At 53.4% G+C, this 14,216-nt stretch overlaps 2 protein-coding genes across 6 annotated transcripts in view; both read right to left on the bottom strand.

Annotated features, from left to right (window-relative positions):
• Positions 1-1,640: 1,640 nt before the first annotated feature.
• SHKBP1 (SH3KBP1 binding protein 1) lies at positions 1,641-10,858 on the bottom strand. 4 transcript variants are annotated; one of them, XM_006177918.3, is made up of 18 exons: positions 10,719-10,858; positions 10,443-10,496; positions 10,279-10,324; positions 10,100-10,173; positions 9,739-9,797; positions 9,425-9,505; positions 8,171-8,332; positions 8,000-8,090; positions 7,710-7,900; positions 6,892-7,007; positions 6,048-6,135; positions 5,818-5,934; positions 4,812-4,982; positions 3,603-3,758; positions 3,077-3,173; positions 2,581-2,759; positions 2,178-2,292; positions 1,641-2,056 (listed from the first exon to the last, which is right to left on the bottom strand). In XM_006177918.3, exons 1-18 carry the CDS (start codon positions 10,802-10,804, stop codon positions 1,825-1,827), a joined length of 2,115 nt encoding a protein of 704 aa, XP_006177980.2. In that variant the 5' UTR covers positions 10,805-10,858; the 3' UTR covers positions 1,641-1,824. The 4 variants fall into 4 exon arrangements, with proteins under 4 accessions (XP_006177980.2, XP_032341911.1, XP_032341910.1 ...); XM_032486020.1 differs by having other exon boundaries at positions 2,178-2,289; positions 10,270-10,324; XM_032486019.1 differs by having other exon boundaries at positions 10,270-10,324.
• A 357-nt stretch (positions 10,859-11,215) lies between these two features.
• Positions 11,216-14,216, bottom strand: part of SPTBN4 (spectrin beta, non-erythrocytic 4) — a 68,911-nt gene continuing 65,910 nt past the window's right edge. Inside the window, exons 33-35 of one of the 2 annotated variants that reach the window (XM_032486018.1) lie at positions 13,608-13,781; positions 13,420-13,462; positions 11,216-12,271 (exon numbers count right to left, since the gene is read on the bottom strand). In XM_032486018.1, the coding sequence (XP_032341909.1) occupies positions 12,113-12,271; positions 13,420-13,462; positions 13,608-13,781 (376 nt within the window). In that variant the 3' untranslated portion in view covers positions 11,216-12,112. The remainder of the gene's footprint in view (positions 12,272-13,419; positions 13,463-13,607; positions 13,782-14,216) is intronic. The other variant, XM_032486017.1, reaches the window with a different exon arrangement.

A 14,216-nucleotide genomic window follows, 5' to 3' on the forward strand; every position in this document is an offset into this window, starting at 1 on the left:
CCATATTCTAGATCCCTCACATCCCAACCTCTTTCTACATTCTAGACTTCCTAACATTCAAACATTTCCCCAGTGTTCTGAATGCCCTGAAATGTCAAAACATTTCCAGAGTTTGAGATTCACAGACATTCCAGAACACTCATGTTTTAGAATCACTCACATTTTAGGTCTCCCATTCACATTCTAGATTCTCTGGCAAACCAGGACTACTTGCCATTATGGATTTCTTTGAACACAAACACATCCTCTAATGATCTAGAAGGGCTGACATTCCAGAATACCCCTATGCTCTAGATTTCCTAGTAATACAATTTCCTTTCTGTGTCCTATAAGTCTCAGCATTCCAGAATCCCTGGCTTGTAAAATATTCCTACTGGTATAGATTCACAGGCATTCTAGAACACTCTTCCATTCTAGAATCACTGACTTTCTAGGTCCCTTTGTCAGAAACTTTAACAGTCTGGATTCTTTGCTATGCAGGGGAGAAGCCTAATATTGTTCATCCACTAGCACTCTAGAATATGCCTGTGTTCCAGATTCCCTAACATTCTAGACCCCACTCCATCATGTTAGAGAAGCACTGGCATTCCAGACACTCTGGAATTCTGGAATTAGCATATCCTAAAATCCCTTGTTCTTTGTTGGCCCAATTTCTCTTCTCTTCATTGACCCAAGGAAAAGATGCAGAAAACTTTCCTGAGGAGTTGCCATAGAAACAGGTATTATCTGGGGGAAAATCTCAAGGATGTCAGGCTGGGGTGAGCTGATTCTATTCTACATACCCTCTCTGGTGTGGTCAGGAGAGAGATGAAAGATTGGACAGCCAGGGATATGGGCAGTATGTTTGCAGTGGTAAGGTTTGGGATACAAACCTTATGTTAAGGACGTGGCAATCATTTAGCTGACATCTGTGTTCCTGTCAACCTGTACCCATTTATCCCAGCTTTGGTAACAGTACCCTGATTCACCTTTCAGGAACTCTTCCTCCACTCTGAAAACATGAGGCTGACCTCACTGCCTGCTTTGTGAGGGCACATGAGCCCTGGAACAATGGAAGGGCATAGTGATTGGCTCAGGAGTGGCCATCTGACTCAGTTTAAGCCAGTGAAAATCAGTCCTGCCATTTTAGCTGCTACTAGAGAAAAAAAGTTGCTGAGGAGCTGCCTGGAGTCATCTTGGCACAGAGTGGAGAAAAGGTGACTGAGAATGATCCCAGAGGACAGCTAAGCCAAAAGATGAAAAAACGTTCTAGATGAGTGTTTGAGCCCTGGATCCTGCCACACCTGAAGCCAGTTATAAAAACCAAGTTCTCTTCTCCTCCTCCTTTTTTTTTTTTCCCCAGTGGGTGGATGTGATTAGCCTTTCTTTCTGTCTTTTCTTTCCTTCCTTCCTTCCTTTTCTTTCTTTCTTTCCTTCCTTCCTTCCTTTCTGGAGGTACTGGGATTTTTAACCCAGGACCTTGTGCATGCTAAAATGCTAAGTATGCACTCTACCACTGAGCTATACCCTCCAGCCCTCTTCTTTACTTAAACCCGGAGAGACAACTGTTCTTGAAACTACAGCCATGGGCCTGGTTGGGAACCAGATCTCTCCCAACATTTTCCTAGGGGTCCCCAAACCCTCTAAGAATGTAACCAAGGTGTTGGCAGTGAGAACTTTATTAGGGAAGTATGACTTTGGCTCTAGAAAAGGGAGATAGTGGGGCCTAGTAACAGTAACCACTCCAAGGAGGCCCTGGCCCTGAACCCAGGGCTCTGACAGGAAGTGGGGGAGGCACCTGAGTCCCCCAGGACCTGGTACCCCAAGGCACCAAGGCAGCTGTGTTCAGAAGGAAGTTTCATTGAGCTTCATCTTGGGGGGTGCAAGGGGAGCCCCGAGACCTGAGGAGGGCCGGGGGGCTGGTGTTGGTGGCCGCCGGGGCTCCGGCCCACTCCGCACCAGTTCCTGGCAGCGTTCCACAAAGCTGCCTCCTCCGCGGCGCCGGGCTTCAGCCTGTGGGGGGCTCGGGCTCCCACGGCGGCTGGACAGTGAGGAGTTGCTGAAGGCTGAGTGGAGACTGAGGGGGTGATGAGGGTTGATGCGGATCATCAGGGTGGAGCTGGGCCAACCCCCTCCCAAGGCCTCCCTGTTCTGCCCTCTCCCCCATTGCTCATAAAGGAAAGTGGAGTCATGCCTACCTGGTGAGAGAGGCATGGGGTGAGGGGCTGGGGAGAGAGGCCCTCGAGGAAGCCAGCGGGGCTAGTTCACACTGCTCCAGCTGTTCCATCAGCTCTTCCTCTGTCAGGCCGCCTGCTGGGGGAGGGGGGATGAGGAAGCAGGATCAGGGGCAAGGCAAGGGTCATAGGCCAAGGGACAAAGGTCAAGTGCAAGGATTGATTGAGGTTGGGATAATAGAAAAGATGCAGAGGTCAAAGGACAGGGGTCAGAAGCTAAGAGAGAGCGATTGAAAAGCAAAGGCAAGGAAGGGTTGGTGGGCAGAGAAGGGGGTCAGAGGGCAAGGGCTTGGGGAGGGAGGTTGTGATGAAGGAGGTTGTAGAGAGGAATTCAGGGCAAGTCTAGGGGCCTTGGGGAGAGGAGTACCAGGGGTCTGGCCGAGCCCATCCATGGCGGTGGTCAGGTCCCACATGGCTAGGCTGCCGTTGGCTTGGCCTGTGAGCAGATAGCGCCGGGGCCGAGACCCAAGCCGCCGGGAGCCCTCACATTCAAGCACCGTGAAGGCGGTGGTGGGTGAGCCATCCACGGAGCGCACGGAGCACACCCTGAGAGGGCAGGGGAAGGGGTCACCTTGGCCACACCAGGGCCTGGCCCAGTCCCTCTTATCCTTACTCCCTTCCCAGCCTCAGTCCCCACCATTACGGTGGCAGTTCCTGCCTCTCTTCTTGGGAGAAGCACCCAAGCTTCTCCATCCCTCCCAAATCTATGATACCCCAGCCCCTAAACCTAGGACCTTGTGCTCCCTCCCAGCCTTTGCTCCTGCCGTGCCCCTTGGCTGGGATGCTCTTCCGACCTCTGGGACCAAGCTGGCATTTTGTCCTCTCCTCTGACCACCCTCCCTGTTTGACGGGGTGGTCCTCACCGCTGACCAGTGGACGAAAGACGCACAAAGAGCTGGCTGGCACTTGGCACCACCTTCTGAATGAACACTTGCTGGTCATCCCGCTCACCATAGGGGCCTGGGCAAGTCAGAGGGGGGCAGTCAGGGCCAGCTGGGGTCCCTGGGACCTCCAGACCCCAAGATTCTGCCCCCTTTCCTACTGATGGAACATCCCCTGCAGGACCGGGTCCCCATCCCAAGGCTGCTGGAGTTGGGCAAGGTCCAAGAGGGTTCAGAGGCAGGGGTTAGCAACAGTCAATGGCGTTCAGGCACGTCAGGGATGAGGGAGGCTCCTAGGTCAGGCAGCAGTCAGCAGAAATCAGTGGGAAGGGTAACAGAATTCAACATGGGTCCGGTGGTGGTGGGTGGAGGTCAACCACATTAGCTGGGTCAGGAGAGGTCTACAGAGGTCAGGTAAGGGATTGGTAGAGGTCAGGTAAGGGATTGGTGGAGGCCCATGGAGGTCAGGCAGGGTCTGGGGGATGGGGGACCAGGGGCCAGGAGGCACCAATGTCATTGCCGGCACTGCAGCCACCATGCCCGTCAGCTGACTCCAGCGCCAGGATCTTGAATGAAGCGAGTGGGGTGGAGCCAGGCTGGGTGGAAATCATGCCGCGGAAGCGAGTCACAGACCAGGTGCGCACATGGTTGTTGTCGGCACAGACTGAGAAGCGAGGAGGCAGCAGAGGGTCAGGCTCAGGCACAGCATCACCAGTGCCCTACCTTCCCGAGCCCCGGGATGACCCCCTTTCAGAGGTGTTGGGATTCAGGCCCCTCGGAAGTCTTCCCCTTCAGAGAACTCGCTCTTCCCCAGAACTATTCCCCAAAATGTCAACAATCCTGTTGGCTCTGCCTCCAAATCATTTCCAAGCCTGATCTCACTTTACCCTGTCCACTGCCCCACCCCCACCCTGGTCCTGTCTGTCTCATCTCCTGCCTCAATAGATGCTGCGGCCTCCGCCCTGGCCTTCCTGCTTCTGTCCTGCCCCACAGCCTGTCCCCATGTGCAGTTAGAGGGAACACTGGATGCTTGCGTCAGGTCATGGCCCTCTTCTGCTCAGAGCCCTCCCGTGGCACCATCTCACTCAGGGTCAAGGACAAAGTCTTCTTCAAGGGTTACAAGGTCCCACTGACCTGCCCCCATCACCTCCCACCCTCTTACTTGTCCACTCCACTCCCAGCACAGGGGGGTCCCTGCTCTTCCTTTGACACACCAAACATCCTCCCACATCAGAGCCTTTGCAAAGCCCTTTCCCTCTGCCTGGAACACTTGTCCCCACTGATCAGCACTGCTCATTTCCATCCAGAGCTCCTTCCTCATGAAGACCTTCTCGGTACCACGCACTTCCCAGTAACCCCAATGCTCTCTAGCCGCTCACACGGCTTTTTTTAATTCATGGCCCCCATCACAGTTGGACTGTGATTTACATTTGCAGTGATTTATTGTCTGCCGCCTCTGCTAGAACATCAGCTTCATGAGGGGAGGGACTTGGCCTGTCTTGTCCATTGCTGTGTCCCATGTGCCTGGCCAAGTGCTAAATTGATGAGTCCTCCCCTTTCCCCTGCAAATTCACTCTCCCCCAGACTGGTCCCCCTCACGGTATTCTCCAGAGGCCACCCCCACACAATGTCCCCATCTGCCTGGCTTCGTGGTCCCATCTGAGCCATCCCTCGGCTGCAGGCAGATGGGAACCCAGGGCAGCCCAGCACAGCTCACCAGAGATGAGGTGTTTCTCTGACAGCATGATCTTGGTGACAGGGCTGCGATGCACTGTGAAGGTCTGGAAGAGCTGAGGCCCCGAGCCCACCGTCTCGGGGTGTTGCACGATGACCCGCACGCCCCCTGAGCTGGTGCCGTAGGCGATCTCAATCCAGTTCCCACTGTCACCTGGTAGGGGGGCCGGCCGAAAAGGGAGAGTGGCACAGGGTTAAAGACAGACAGAAACCAAGGCAATGAGAAAGAGGCAGACAGACAAAGAACAGACACAGAGTCAGAAAGCCGGGAGAGAGGGGGAGATGGAAATAACCAGGTAGTGAGATGTGGGAAACGGAGGAACGGGAGACAAAGGGATGGATCAGAGGGAGAATGAACAGACAAATTCATAGAGACAAAAAGAGGATTAGAGGTTTCCAGGGGCTGTCAGGAGGGAGGACCTGGGTGTGACTACTGTGCATGGGGTTTCTTTACAGGGGTGATAAAAATGTTCTGGAATTAGACAGTGGTGATGCCTGCATAATCTTGTGAATCTACGAAAAATGGCTAAATTGTAAATTTTATGGTATGGGAATTATATCTCAAAAACAAACAAAAAATTAACTTACTTTTTGCATTTGAAATCAAGAAAACAAAGCAAAACAAAAACAAAAAACTCTCCCAAGTGAGAGAACTCAGCTTTGTCCACTGTAAAAAACGCATCCTCTTTGTTTTAGGAGTGTGCAAACAACATGCCCTACTCACAGAGATGGTACAGAGACCCAAAGATCACATATTAGAAATCTATTTTGCCCCTGGTGGAGAGGCCTGCCATGGTCGAGCACCTAGAACAGAGCTTATACATAAGTGGTGCTCAGTGAGTGTTTGTTAAATGACTAAATGAAAGTTGAATTGTCTCCCTCCCAGTAGACCTCCCTGGGTCATGCTACACAGGTGGTAGGGAGACAGCTGTGGGCTGGGGTCAGAGCTGGCCACTGATGGCCAAGTGGGGAGCTGAGTCATAGCTTACTGGTCTTGGGGGTGAGGTAGACGCTGAGGGCTGTGACTCCGTCCTCCGCTGGGTCCCGGTAGAGCTCGCTGACAAGGAGGTCATTGTCCTTCATGCGCAGGGGGAATTTCTGCACATCTGGGGTGGGCAGGGAGGATAGTGCAGGTTTGTTCACAGTACCCCAGTCTTTCTCCTCTTTCCCACCACCCAGGGGAGGCTCTCAGGCAGTGGGGATGCCCACTGCTGCTCACCCACGTAGTAGATGGAGCCGTTGCTGCAGCCCAGGAGCAGGAAGGAGCCTGCCGCGTCGTAACTGGTGATGGGCTGCACCTCCTGGACCTGCGGGCGGGAGAGGTGGGGCGGGCTGTGACTCTGCAGTGCCCCTCCTGGCATGGCCTCTCCTCAATGCTCCAGGACCTCCCCCGGGGCTTTCTAGGCCCACTCCAGCCTTGCCTGCTCCAGGCCTGTGTCTCTCTGTCTCTGAATGGCTCTTGGTGGGCACTTCTGTCTCCTGGCCTCTCCTTGACTCTGTATCTCTGACACGTCTTTTTTCATCTCCATCTATCTCTCTCTGTCCCTGTGTCTACCAGTCATTCAGTCCTGGTTTCTCTCTATCCACCCTTCTCTCTCTCTCTCTGTCGCCTCTGGTTCTCTCCCTCTGTCTCTGTGTCTTTCTCTGTTTCCTCTGCTTGTCTGTCTCTCTCACCCACTCACACTTCAGAAAACAACACTGTAGGTGTATTTTTTTTTTTCCCGTTGGACATAGCTTGGGTGTGTGCAGAGAGAATCACAGACATTTGTATGTCTATCTCTGGGTTCTGCCTCCTACACCAACTCCCAGGGCCTGGAGAATCTTCTCTTCCTTTCAAAACCCACCCATCCTTCATGTCAGCTCAGTAGCCCCTCTTCCAGGAGGGCCTCTTTGATTTTCCTTAGGCCTTTATCACACTTGCCCTCGCCTCCTTACTGGATCTGGCCCACTGCTAGGGTCTCTGGCTCTCTCCAGGTTGAGTCAGGGCAGAAAGGAACTCCTCCCTGGGTCTGACCAGTCTGGACACGTGGGAAAAAGACAGGCAGGCTGGCCAGCGACCGGACCTGCCAGTGCTTGGTGACGGCATTCCACACCCCGATGCGCCCTGTGTGGCTTGTGGCGATGAGCTGGTTCCCAACGAAGAATAAGGCCTCCACGGGCACCCCCAGATGGAAGACTCCTGTGGAGGGTGAGGAGCACTCAGCCAGGAGCCCCCTTCACAGGGGAGAAGAAGGGTGACAGGAAAACCTCCAAGGGCCAGAGGATTCAATTGGGTCATGGAATCTTAACAGGATGGAGGATTCCAGCAGGAATTACAGAGGATTACAATGAGCCAGATGCCTGATAGGGTGTGGGACTCTAAAGGGGTGTGGAATTCTAACACAGCTGAGATTTTCAACGAAGGCCAAAAAAAAAAAAAAAAAAAAAAGACTATGGGCGGCACAGGCTTCTCACGAGGATTAAGATTTGTGAGGGAACAGATTAGCCTACAGAGTCAGATTTCTAATGGGAACAGATTCTAACAGGCCCGGGGATTTTACTGGCATGGAGAATTCTAACAAAGCAGAGACCTGAGAGGATGGTGAATTCTGATGGAGGAGAGAACTCTAGGTGGGTGGATTTTTCTACCAGGCCAAGGAATTCTAACAGGATATGGAATTCTTATGGGTGTGAGAACTGAGTAGGGTGGGTTGTTTTAACAGGCCACAGGTTGGAATATAATTCTAAAGGGCAAAGGCTGGGGGGAGGGGAGTGTACAGCTCAATGGTAGTGCGTGTGCTTAGCATGCACAAGGTCCTGGGTTCAATCCCCAGTACCTGCATTAAAAGTAAATAAATAAATCTAAAGGGCAAAGGGTTCTGGGAAAAGCTGGATGCCCTACCTATCTCAGAGCCGCCGCCTTCTGCCTGCAGAGCCCACAGCAGGATCTCGCTGCCCATGGCCGCTGCCACCATCTTGTCATGCTCACCCAAAGCCCCACCGAGCACCCGGGCTGTGAGTGCCAGTCGTTCAATGGGCCAGTCCAAGCGGGGACTGGAAAACACCAGCTGCCAGCCGGAGGCTTCCTTCAGCCTGGAGGATGGGGACATCGTTAACTCTCACCCTGAGCCCACCCCGAGCCCACCCCATCCACAGGGCTCAAGGCCTCCTGCCACCACCCTCCCTGAGCACCTATAGCAGACAAGGAACTGGGTATAGGCCACGGCGATCCAGTTGTGGTGTCCACACACCAGGCGCACCATCCCTGGCTCCTCGGGTAGCCCTTGTGGGGAAAAGCAGGGATCAGGTTGGGGTCCCAAGGGCCCACTGGCTACTCTAGTCTCTCAAGAGACAGATACATACCTGACGGGGAAGGAGGGGCTTTCTCATCCAGCATTCGGCCCAGCAGCCCTGCATTGCCCAGGTTGGGGGGCATTGTGTTGCTCCGGCGAACAGGAGCTGGGCGCCCCCCTGCTTGCTGGGACCCTGCCAGGCTGTGCCGGTTCCGCCGCTTCACTGGGAACACTACGGCAGGGAAAAGGGACAGAATGACAATAATTGTAATAATCACCACATTATAAGCACTTAAAATGTGTCTGATACTGATTTTCCCACACGGGGAGCATCGTCTCCTGGCAAAAAGATTTTAGGTGGTGCAGGGAAGTGGCATTACATGACACTGAATCACACAGAGAGCTACTCCCTTTGCAGTTTCTTGGAGCCCATCACAAAGTAAGAATCAGTTTGGTGTGGCCATGATATCGATACCTCTTCAATATTTGCTAATTTCTCCTTTTTAAGAAATGGAATCCTGTCCCCTTGGCAGACAACAGCATCTACCCAGAGTTAATTACACTGTTATGTTTGGGGATTATTTTTCTGTCTACTAATTTGTGGCATAAAGGTAGTGATATGAAGCTTTTATTTTAAATAATTTTTTAATTTAAAAAATTTAAATAGAGATACTGGGGACTGAACACAGGACATCGTGTGTGCTAAGTATGCACTCTATCACTGAGCTATAATCACCCCCACATAAAATTTTTTTAAAAAAACAGGGTCAAACTAAGTTAAGAGAACAACAGTATTGGTCTTCGTATTTCGCAAACTTCATGAAAGTAGTAGGTATTGACTGAGGTTAGGGAGATAAAGCCATAAATCGAATTTCCCCATTCTGTTCCTTTCACCAAACAGCAAAGCCTAGTGGACTACAATTTCTAAAACCACTAGGGCATATTTTCCATGGCCAGTGGGCTGGCTGCTCCAAGGTCTCATGGAGATTATAGTCAATAACTTTCCTTTAATATTTCTCCCCTCTGTGAAAAAGACACAAGTTTTTCTTAAGCCTTCCTACAAGGAAATCAAGCCTGGACTACAACTCCCATCGGGCTCTAGGGCATGCTTCTGAGCCTCAAGGGGGTTAAGCCTGGCCTACTGCCTCACTGGAAAAGCTGTTTCCTACTTCCTTTCCAAGCATCAGTCCAAGTATCTGCTATAGAACTACAACTCCCATAGCGTCTCAGGGTTCATAGCCCAGGCACCCAAGGGCTGCAGCCTTATGGGAAATATAGTCTTTAGCCGCCCCCTCCACCCCTTCCATTCCTTAGTAGTTCCCACCTGGCGGAGGCAGGTAACCATTGAAGAGGACGTTTCCACAAGAAGATCGATCCAACTCTTCCCTCAGCTGCAGACGTCGAACTGAGGTGGAAGGACTCAAAGGCTGGGACTTGGGGAACACTGAGGAAGATCCCTTTTTCCCTCCCCCCTTTCTTTCTCCACAGAACACCACCACTCTCCTGAGACCCAGAACCAAATCCAGTGCTCTCAGCTCTAACTCAACCTTCTTTCAGGAGAGAAGGGAAAGAGGGAGCATCACTAGAGAGCTGGTTTTCTATACAATGAGGATGTTAAGGGGGGCCGGCCCCACTTACCCAGAGGAGTAAGCCCATAAAACTGGGCTTCGTGGAGGAGGCTGGAACCGTGGACACCCCTGGGTAGCAGAATTGACTAGGGGTCAGAGTCTCGTGAGTGGGAGTGGGCAGAGAATTCTAGGAGGAAGTTTTCGAAACTGCACAGAGAATCCCAAGGGGCAGCAAATTCTAATGGGATCAAGATTCTAAACAGCAATGATTTGGGTGGTGAAAATGTGTGTGTGTATGTGTGTGTGTTTGCGGGGAATTCTAAGGACACAATTTAAATATGATCAAAGAGCTTAATGAACATTCTTAGAGGAAGAAGAGCCTTCTCAGGGGTGAAGACGGTGGGGGAATCCCCTTTATCATCCATGCCAACCTGGGGTCCAACTCTTTGGTGCGCAGGAAGTTGAGGATGGGGGCGAAGACGGTGGGGTCCCTGTCGATGAAGATCTGCAGGGAAGGGGAAGGGATGATGGATGGGGCAAACTGCGGGGCTGAGTGGGGATTCTGTCCCTCCTCCTACGGGCTGCCCCCTTTCAGCTTTACTCTACTCACGGCTCCAGTCTCATCCTTCAGTGTCGAGATGCGTCCGCTCAGAAGACTGCAGAAAGGGGACGCAGAACAGGTGTCACGGGCCGGAGTGCGTGCGTGAGGGCAAGATTACGTCTCCCCATGCCCTCTCCTCCCGCCCCCCACCCCAAACTCGCTCTCCCAATCACCTGGAAAAGAAAGAGTCCGGGATCCAGGTGAGAGTCTGGCGAGAGGTACTGAATCTTCAGGACGGTGAGCAGGCGCGAGGTGATAGGAGGATGAGAAAAATGCGTTCCTCAGTCCCAGGACCGGGTGAGTTCCCTCCACTACCAGGGCGCGGGTCTAGGCTCCCGCGCCTCCAGGAGGAGGCGGAGCAATCCTTGATGGACAGGAACCCCCCCCCGGAGAAGAGGGTACTCCCACCCGACTTCCCGCCCACGAGAGTAGGAATATCCTACACTCACCTCTTGCCTCCCACGTTCAGATGAATCACCTCCCCGGGAGGCCCCCGACCTGGGACCCCATCTGCTGCAGGGGCCGCGGCTGCCATGGCCCCCCGGCTAGCCGGCCGGCCTGCACCCGCTTCCGGGTGTGCACGCCCCCGCCCCCACCGCGTGCTCATTGGGCCGGAGACTACCAGAGCCACCCGCGATTGGGCAAAGCGCTCACCCATCGCAGTTAATTTCTCCGCCTCCTTAAAGGGGCCCGCCTTTCCTGTCCTGGACGGGGCGCACCCAGCGGCTCTTTGGGAGTTTAGTTACTACGGATAGCAAAACGTCCCTCCATCCCCCTGGGGTTCCCGATTTAGGAAAGTCATCTAGGTGTTTCGTCAGGGGCACGTGTTTAGACCTGAAATTAGTCCACACCAAGAGGGACATCAAACTGTTCTCCGCAACTCAGTTTCTTCCCCTCGCCCCACCCAACCCTCTCGGACGCAGTCCATTAAACACGAACTAGCATAGACCGTCAAAGCCAAAGGATTTATTATAGGTACATAGAGTGTGCGCCTGCCACACCGCCCCCACACCCCTGGGCCCCAGCTGCTTCTCCAAGCGGCCATGGGGGCTGCCCACAACCCAGTTCCCCCACTCCCCAGGGAGGTGCTCCAGCCAGAAGCATGCAGGGGGAGGGCTTCCCCTCGCCCCTCCCCTCACGAAGTGGCATTTACAGTTGGAGGGGGGAGGAGAGAGGAAGACAATTTAGAGCTTTGACGCCCCTCCCATTTAAAAGCCTTCGCGGATGCGGGGCGGGGGAGGAGGAGGTCGACATTTTGCAAAAATAAACTAAGTCAGGAATTAACCGCATGGCTCTGAGACGGCGGAGTGCGGAGGCTAGGGCCCCTTCACTCACCCTTCCCAGACAGAGATCAAGGCAGCATTGGAAGTGAGGTAAAGGCGGGGAGGGGGCGTCCCCTCCCCACCCCCTAGCACCCTGGATGGTCCAGGGGACCTCACCAGCGCCCCCATGCCCATCCCTAGGGCGGAGAGCGGGTCGGGAATTTCGCCCCTACCACCCCAGCTTCTTGGGGCAGGATCTGGGCATCGGGGCAGGGAGTTTGGCTCAACTGGCCCCTTACCGGCCCCTGCCCAAGCTCAGTTATTGCATAAAAATAATGAAGCCCCAGCACCTGGGGTGGGGGTGGAGAGCAGGAAGGGGCCGAGATATGGCTATAGGGGCAGCAATTCCCCCAGCACTTCTTGGGGTGCAGGAGAAATCCCCTCCTTTCCAGTGCCCGTCCATGGCGCGTCCGCAGTGTCGGTGGGACTAGGGGCTCCCGCCCCTGCGGAAGAGAATGTGTCTTCGTGCCCACAGTGCTGAGAGAAGGGGCGGGGAGGTGTCAGGCCCTAGGGGTAGGAAGTCACTTCCGGCGCCCGCTGGCCCTGCGCTCTCCTGCTTCCCTCTTAGGGTTGCCCTCATCTGTAGAAGACGTTGTGGGTAGTGTCTGGCCCCAGCGGGCGATCTCCGCGTGTTCCCCAACCGATGTGGCCACAGCCTCCAGCCAGCCATTCATCTCCTCCTGGAGAGAGAAACAGGGCACACAGTCTGTGTTTGGAAGAGAGGAGACTGAGTAATAGATGAGTCTGGAATCAGACTATCCTCTCTGAACTTCAGTTTCCTCATCTATTAAACAGGATAATGATGATGATGATGATGATGATGATGGTGGTGGTGATGTAGTTACATAGCACTTATTTTGTGCCAGGCTCTGTTCTAAGCACTTTTGTGGATTAATTCACTTAACCCTATGCAATCGGAGTATAATCTAACTCCCACTATAGAGATAAACAACAAGAAACAATAATATCAGCAGACACTTAGAGAGCACTGACATTTTCCAGACCCTGTAAGGACTCTTCCTATATCAACTTATTTCTCATATTAACCCTATGATGGAAAACTATTGTTATCTCCATTTTAAAGATAAATTGAAGAGGCATGGAGAGCATAAAGGCCTACTTCATAGCCTCTTGTGAGGATGAATGAGATAACAAATGTTACTATTTTCAGCATCTCTTCAAACTGCTTCCACATCTGCTCCTCCTCTTGCCCTGGCCCAGACTTGTGTTCTCCCAATTGGGTCCCTGCCCTAGTCACCTCCTGTGCTCCACACCTCCACTCTTACCCTCTCCAATCTACCCTGCACATGGTAGCTAAAGGGATCTTTCTTCTGCCTCACTGTAACCCTCCCTTGCTCAAAGAGCCTCTACCATGTCTCCCTAGTGCCCTGAGAATAAACTCCAACCTCCTCCGAATGGCCCACAGTGCTCTTGGAGATCCAGACCCTGGGAACCTTCCTCCTTGAACTCCAGCAGAGTTAACCCTTTGCAATTCTGTACCTCTGGATCTTTGAACTTGCAGTTCTTTTTTTTTTTTTTTTTTTTTTAAGCTAACTCTCTCCTAACTTTCCAGTCTCACCCAAGAAGCCAAGGCAAAGAAGGTTGGACTTTGTCCTGGGGCCTCCAGGCAGCCCTCCTGATCTTCCACCTCCCCCCAGCTGGATTAGGAACTTCTATTGGGCTCTCACTACCCATTGGCTTTCCCACTGCAGCCCTGGTAACTCTGGCCTGTGCTGCCTCTCTTCCACAGCCCCGTCCCTGGGTCAGGAGCCAGCCAGCTAGGTGGTTCCTGAAGTCTGAATACAGGAGAGAAATGAACAGATCTCACCTCATCTTTAGCCTGGAGCAAAAACTCACTGCCATCCTGGGTCCTGTGGGAGAGGACACAGAACTTGGGGGCTCTGGGGCAGGGGACCAGCCCACCCATCCACCAACTATCCCCCACTGGAGCAGGGTATTGCTGGGAGAGGGAAGCTGGGTCTTGGACCCTCCCTTTCGCCCATTGTGGGGGCTCACTGGAGCTTGAAGACGTGCTTCTTTTTCTTGTAGTCACTAGCCACCTCGCTGGTGGCCTTGTGCAGGCTGAGCAGTGGCTCCCCGCCGTGTGTGCCCCCGGATGCTGGGCCCTTGGCGTCCTTGTAGAAGCCCAGCTCCCCCTTGCTGAGAACGCAGTACAGGCTCACCCACGACCTGGGATGACGAGATGGGGCTCAAGGCAGAGTCGCAGCTCTGCCTGGGTACTCTTCATCAATACCTTTCAAGGGCTGACTATACCTGAGCCTTCCTCCTTCTAGGCCGTTGCCCCTGTAGGGCCTGGAGTGTTCTTGCTTTTGGCTGCTCCTGAGCTGGGGGGAGAGTCTAAGTCCCGCGGTACCAAGTCTTTGCCCAAGCTGGTCCCTGCTGGGGCTGCCCCTCCTTATCCTCAAGCTGTCTCTGCCACAAGATTTTGCTTGGGCATTTTCCTCACCATTCATCCAACCCCCACCCCAACCACCAGGGAATCTCCTGAAGGGAGATCTATTAGCTTACTGGTCACCCTGTCTGGAATGAGGAATTCTTGTCTCCCCATTCAGCCAAAGCCCCAACAGAGAAGGAAGTCTCCCACGAGCAAACCACACCCAGGTG

Source organism: Camelus ferus, chromosome 9, assembly GCF_009834535.1.
Source record: "Camelus ferus isolate YT-003-E chromosome 9, BCGSAC_Cfer_1.0, whole genome shotgun sequence".
NCBI classification, from domain to species: domain Eukaryota; kingdom Metazoa; phylum Chordata; class Mammalia; order Artiodactyla; family Camelidae; genus Camelus; species Camelus ferus.

Bases quoted from the DNA above. Each gene is read 5' to 3' on its own strand.
- SHKBP1 (XM_032486019.1), bottom strand. From the start codon at position 10,804: ATGGCAGCCGCGGCCCCTGCAGCAGATGGGGTCCCAGGTCGGGGGCCT. The intron at 10,174-10,269 runs GTAAAGCTGAAA...CCTTCCCTGCAG, and splicing joins AGACTGGAGCCGTGAGTAGA to ATCTTCATCGACAGGGACCC. The intron at 8,333-9,424 runs GTGGGAACTACT...TCCCTGCCGTAG, and splicing joins TGGTTACCTGCCTCCGCCAG to TGTTCCCAGTGAAGCGGCGG.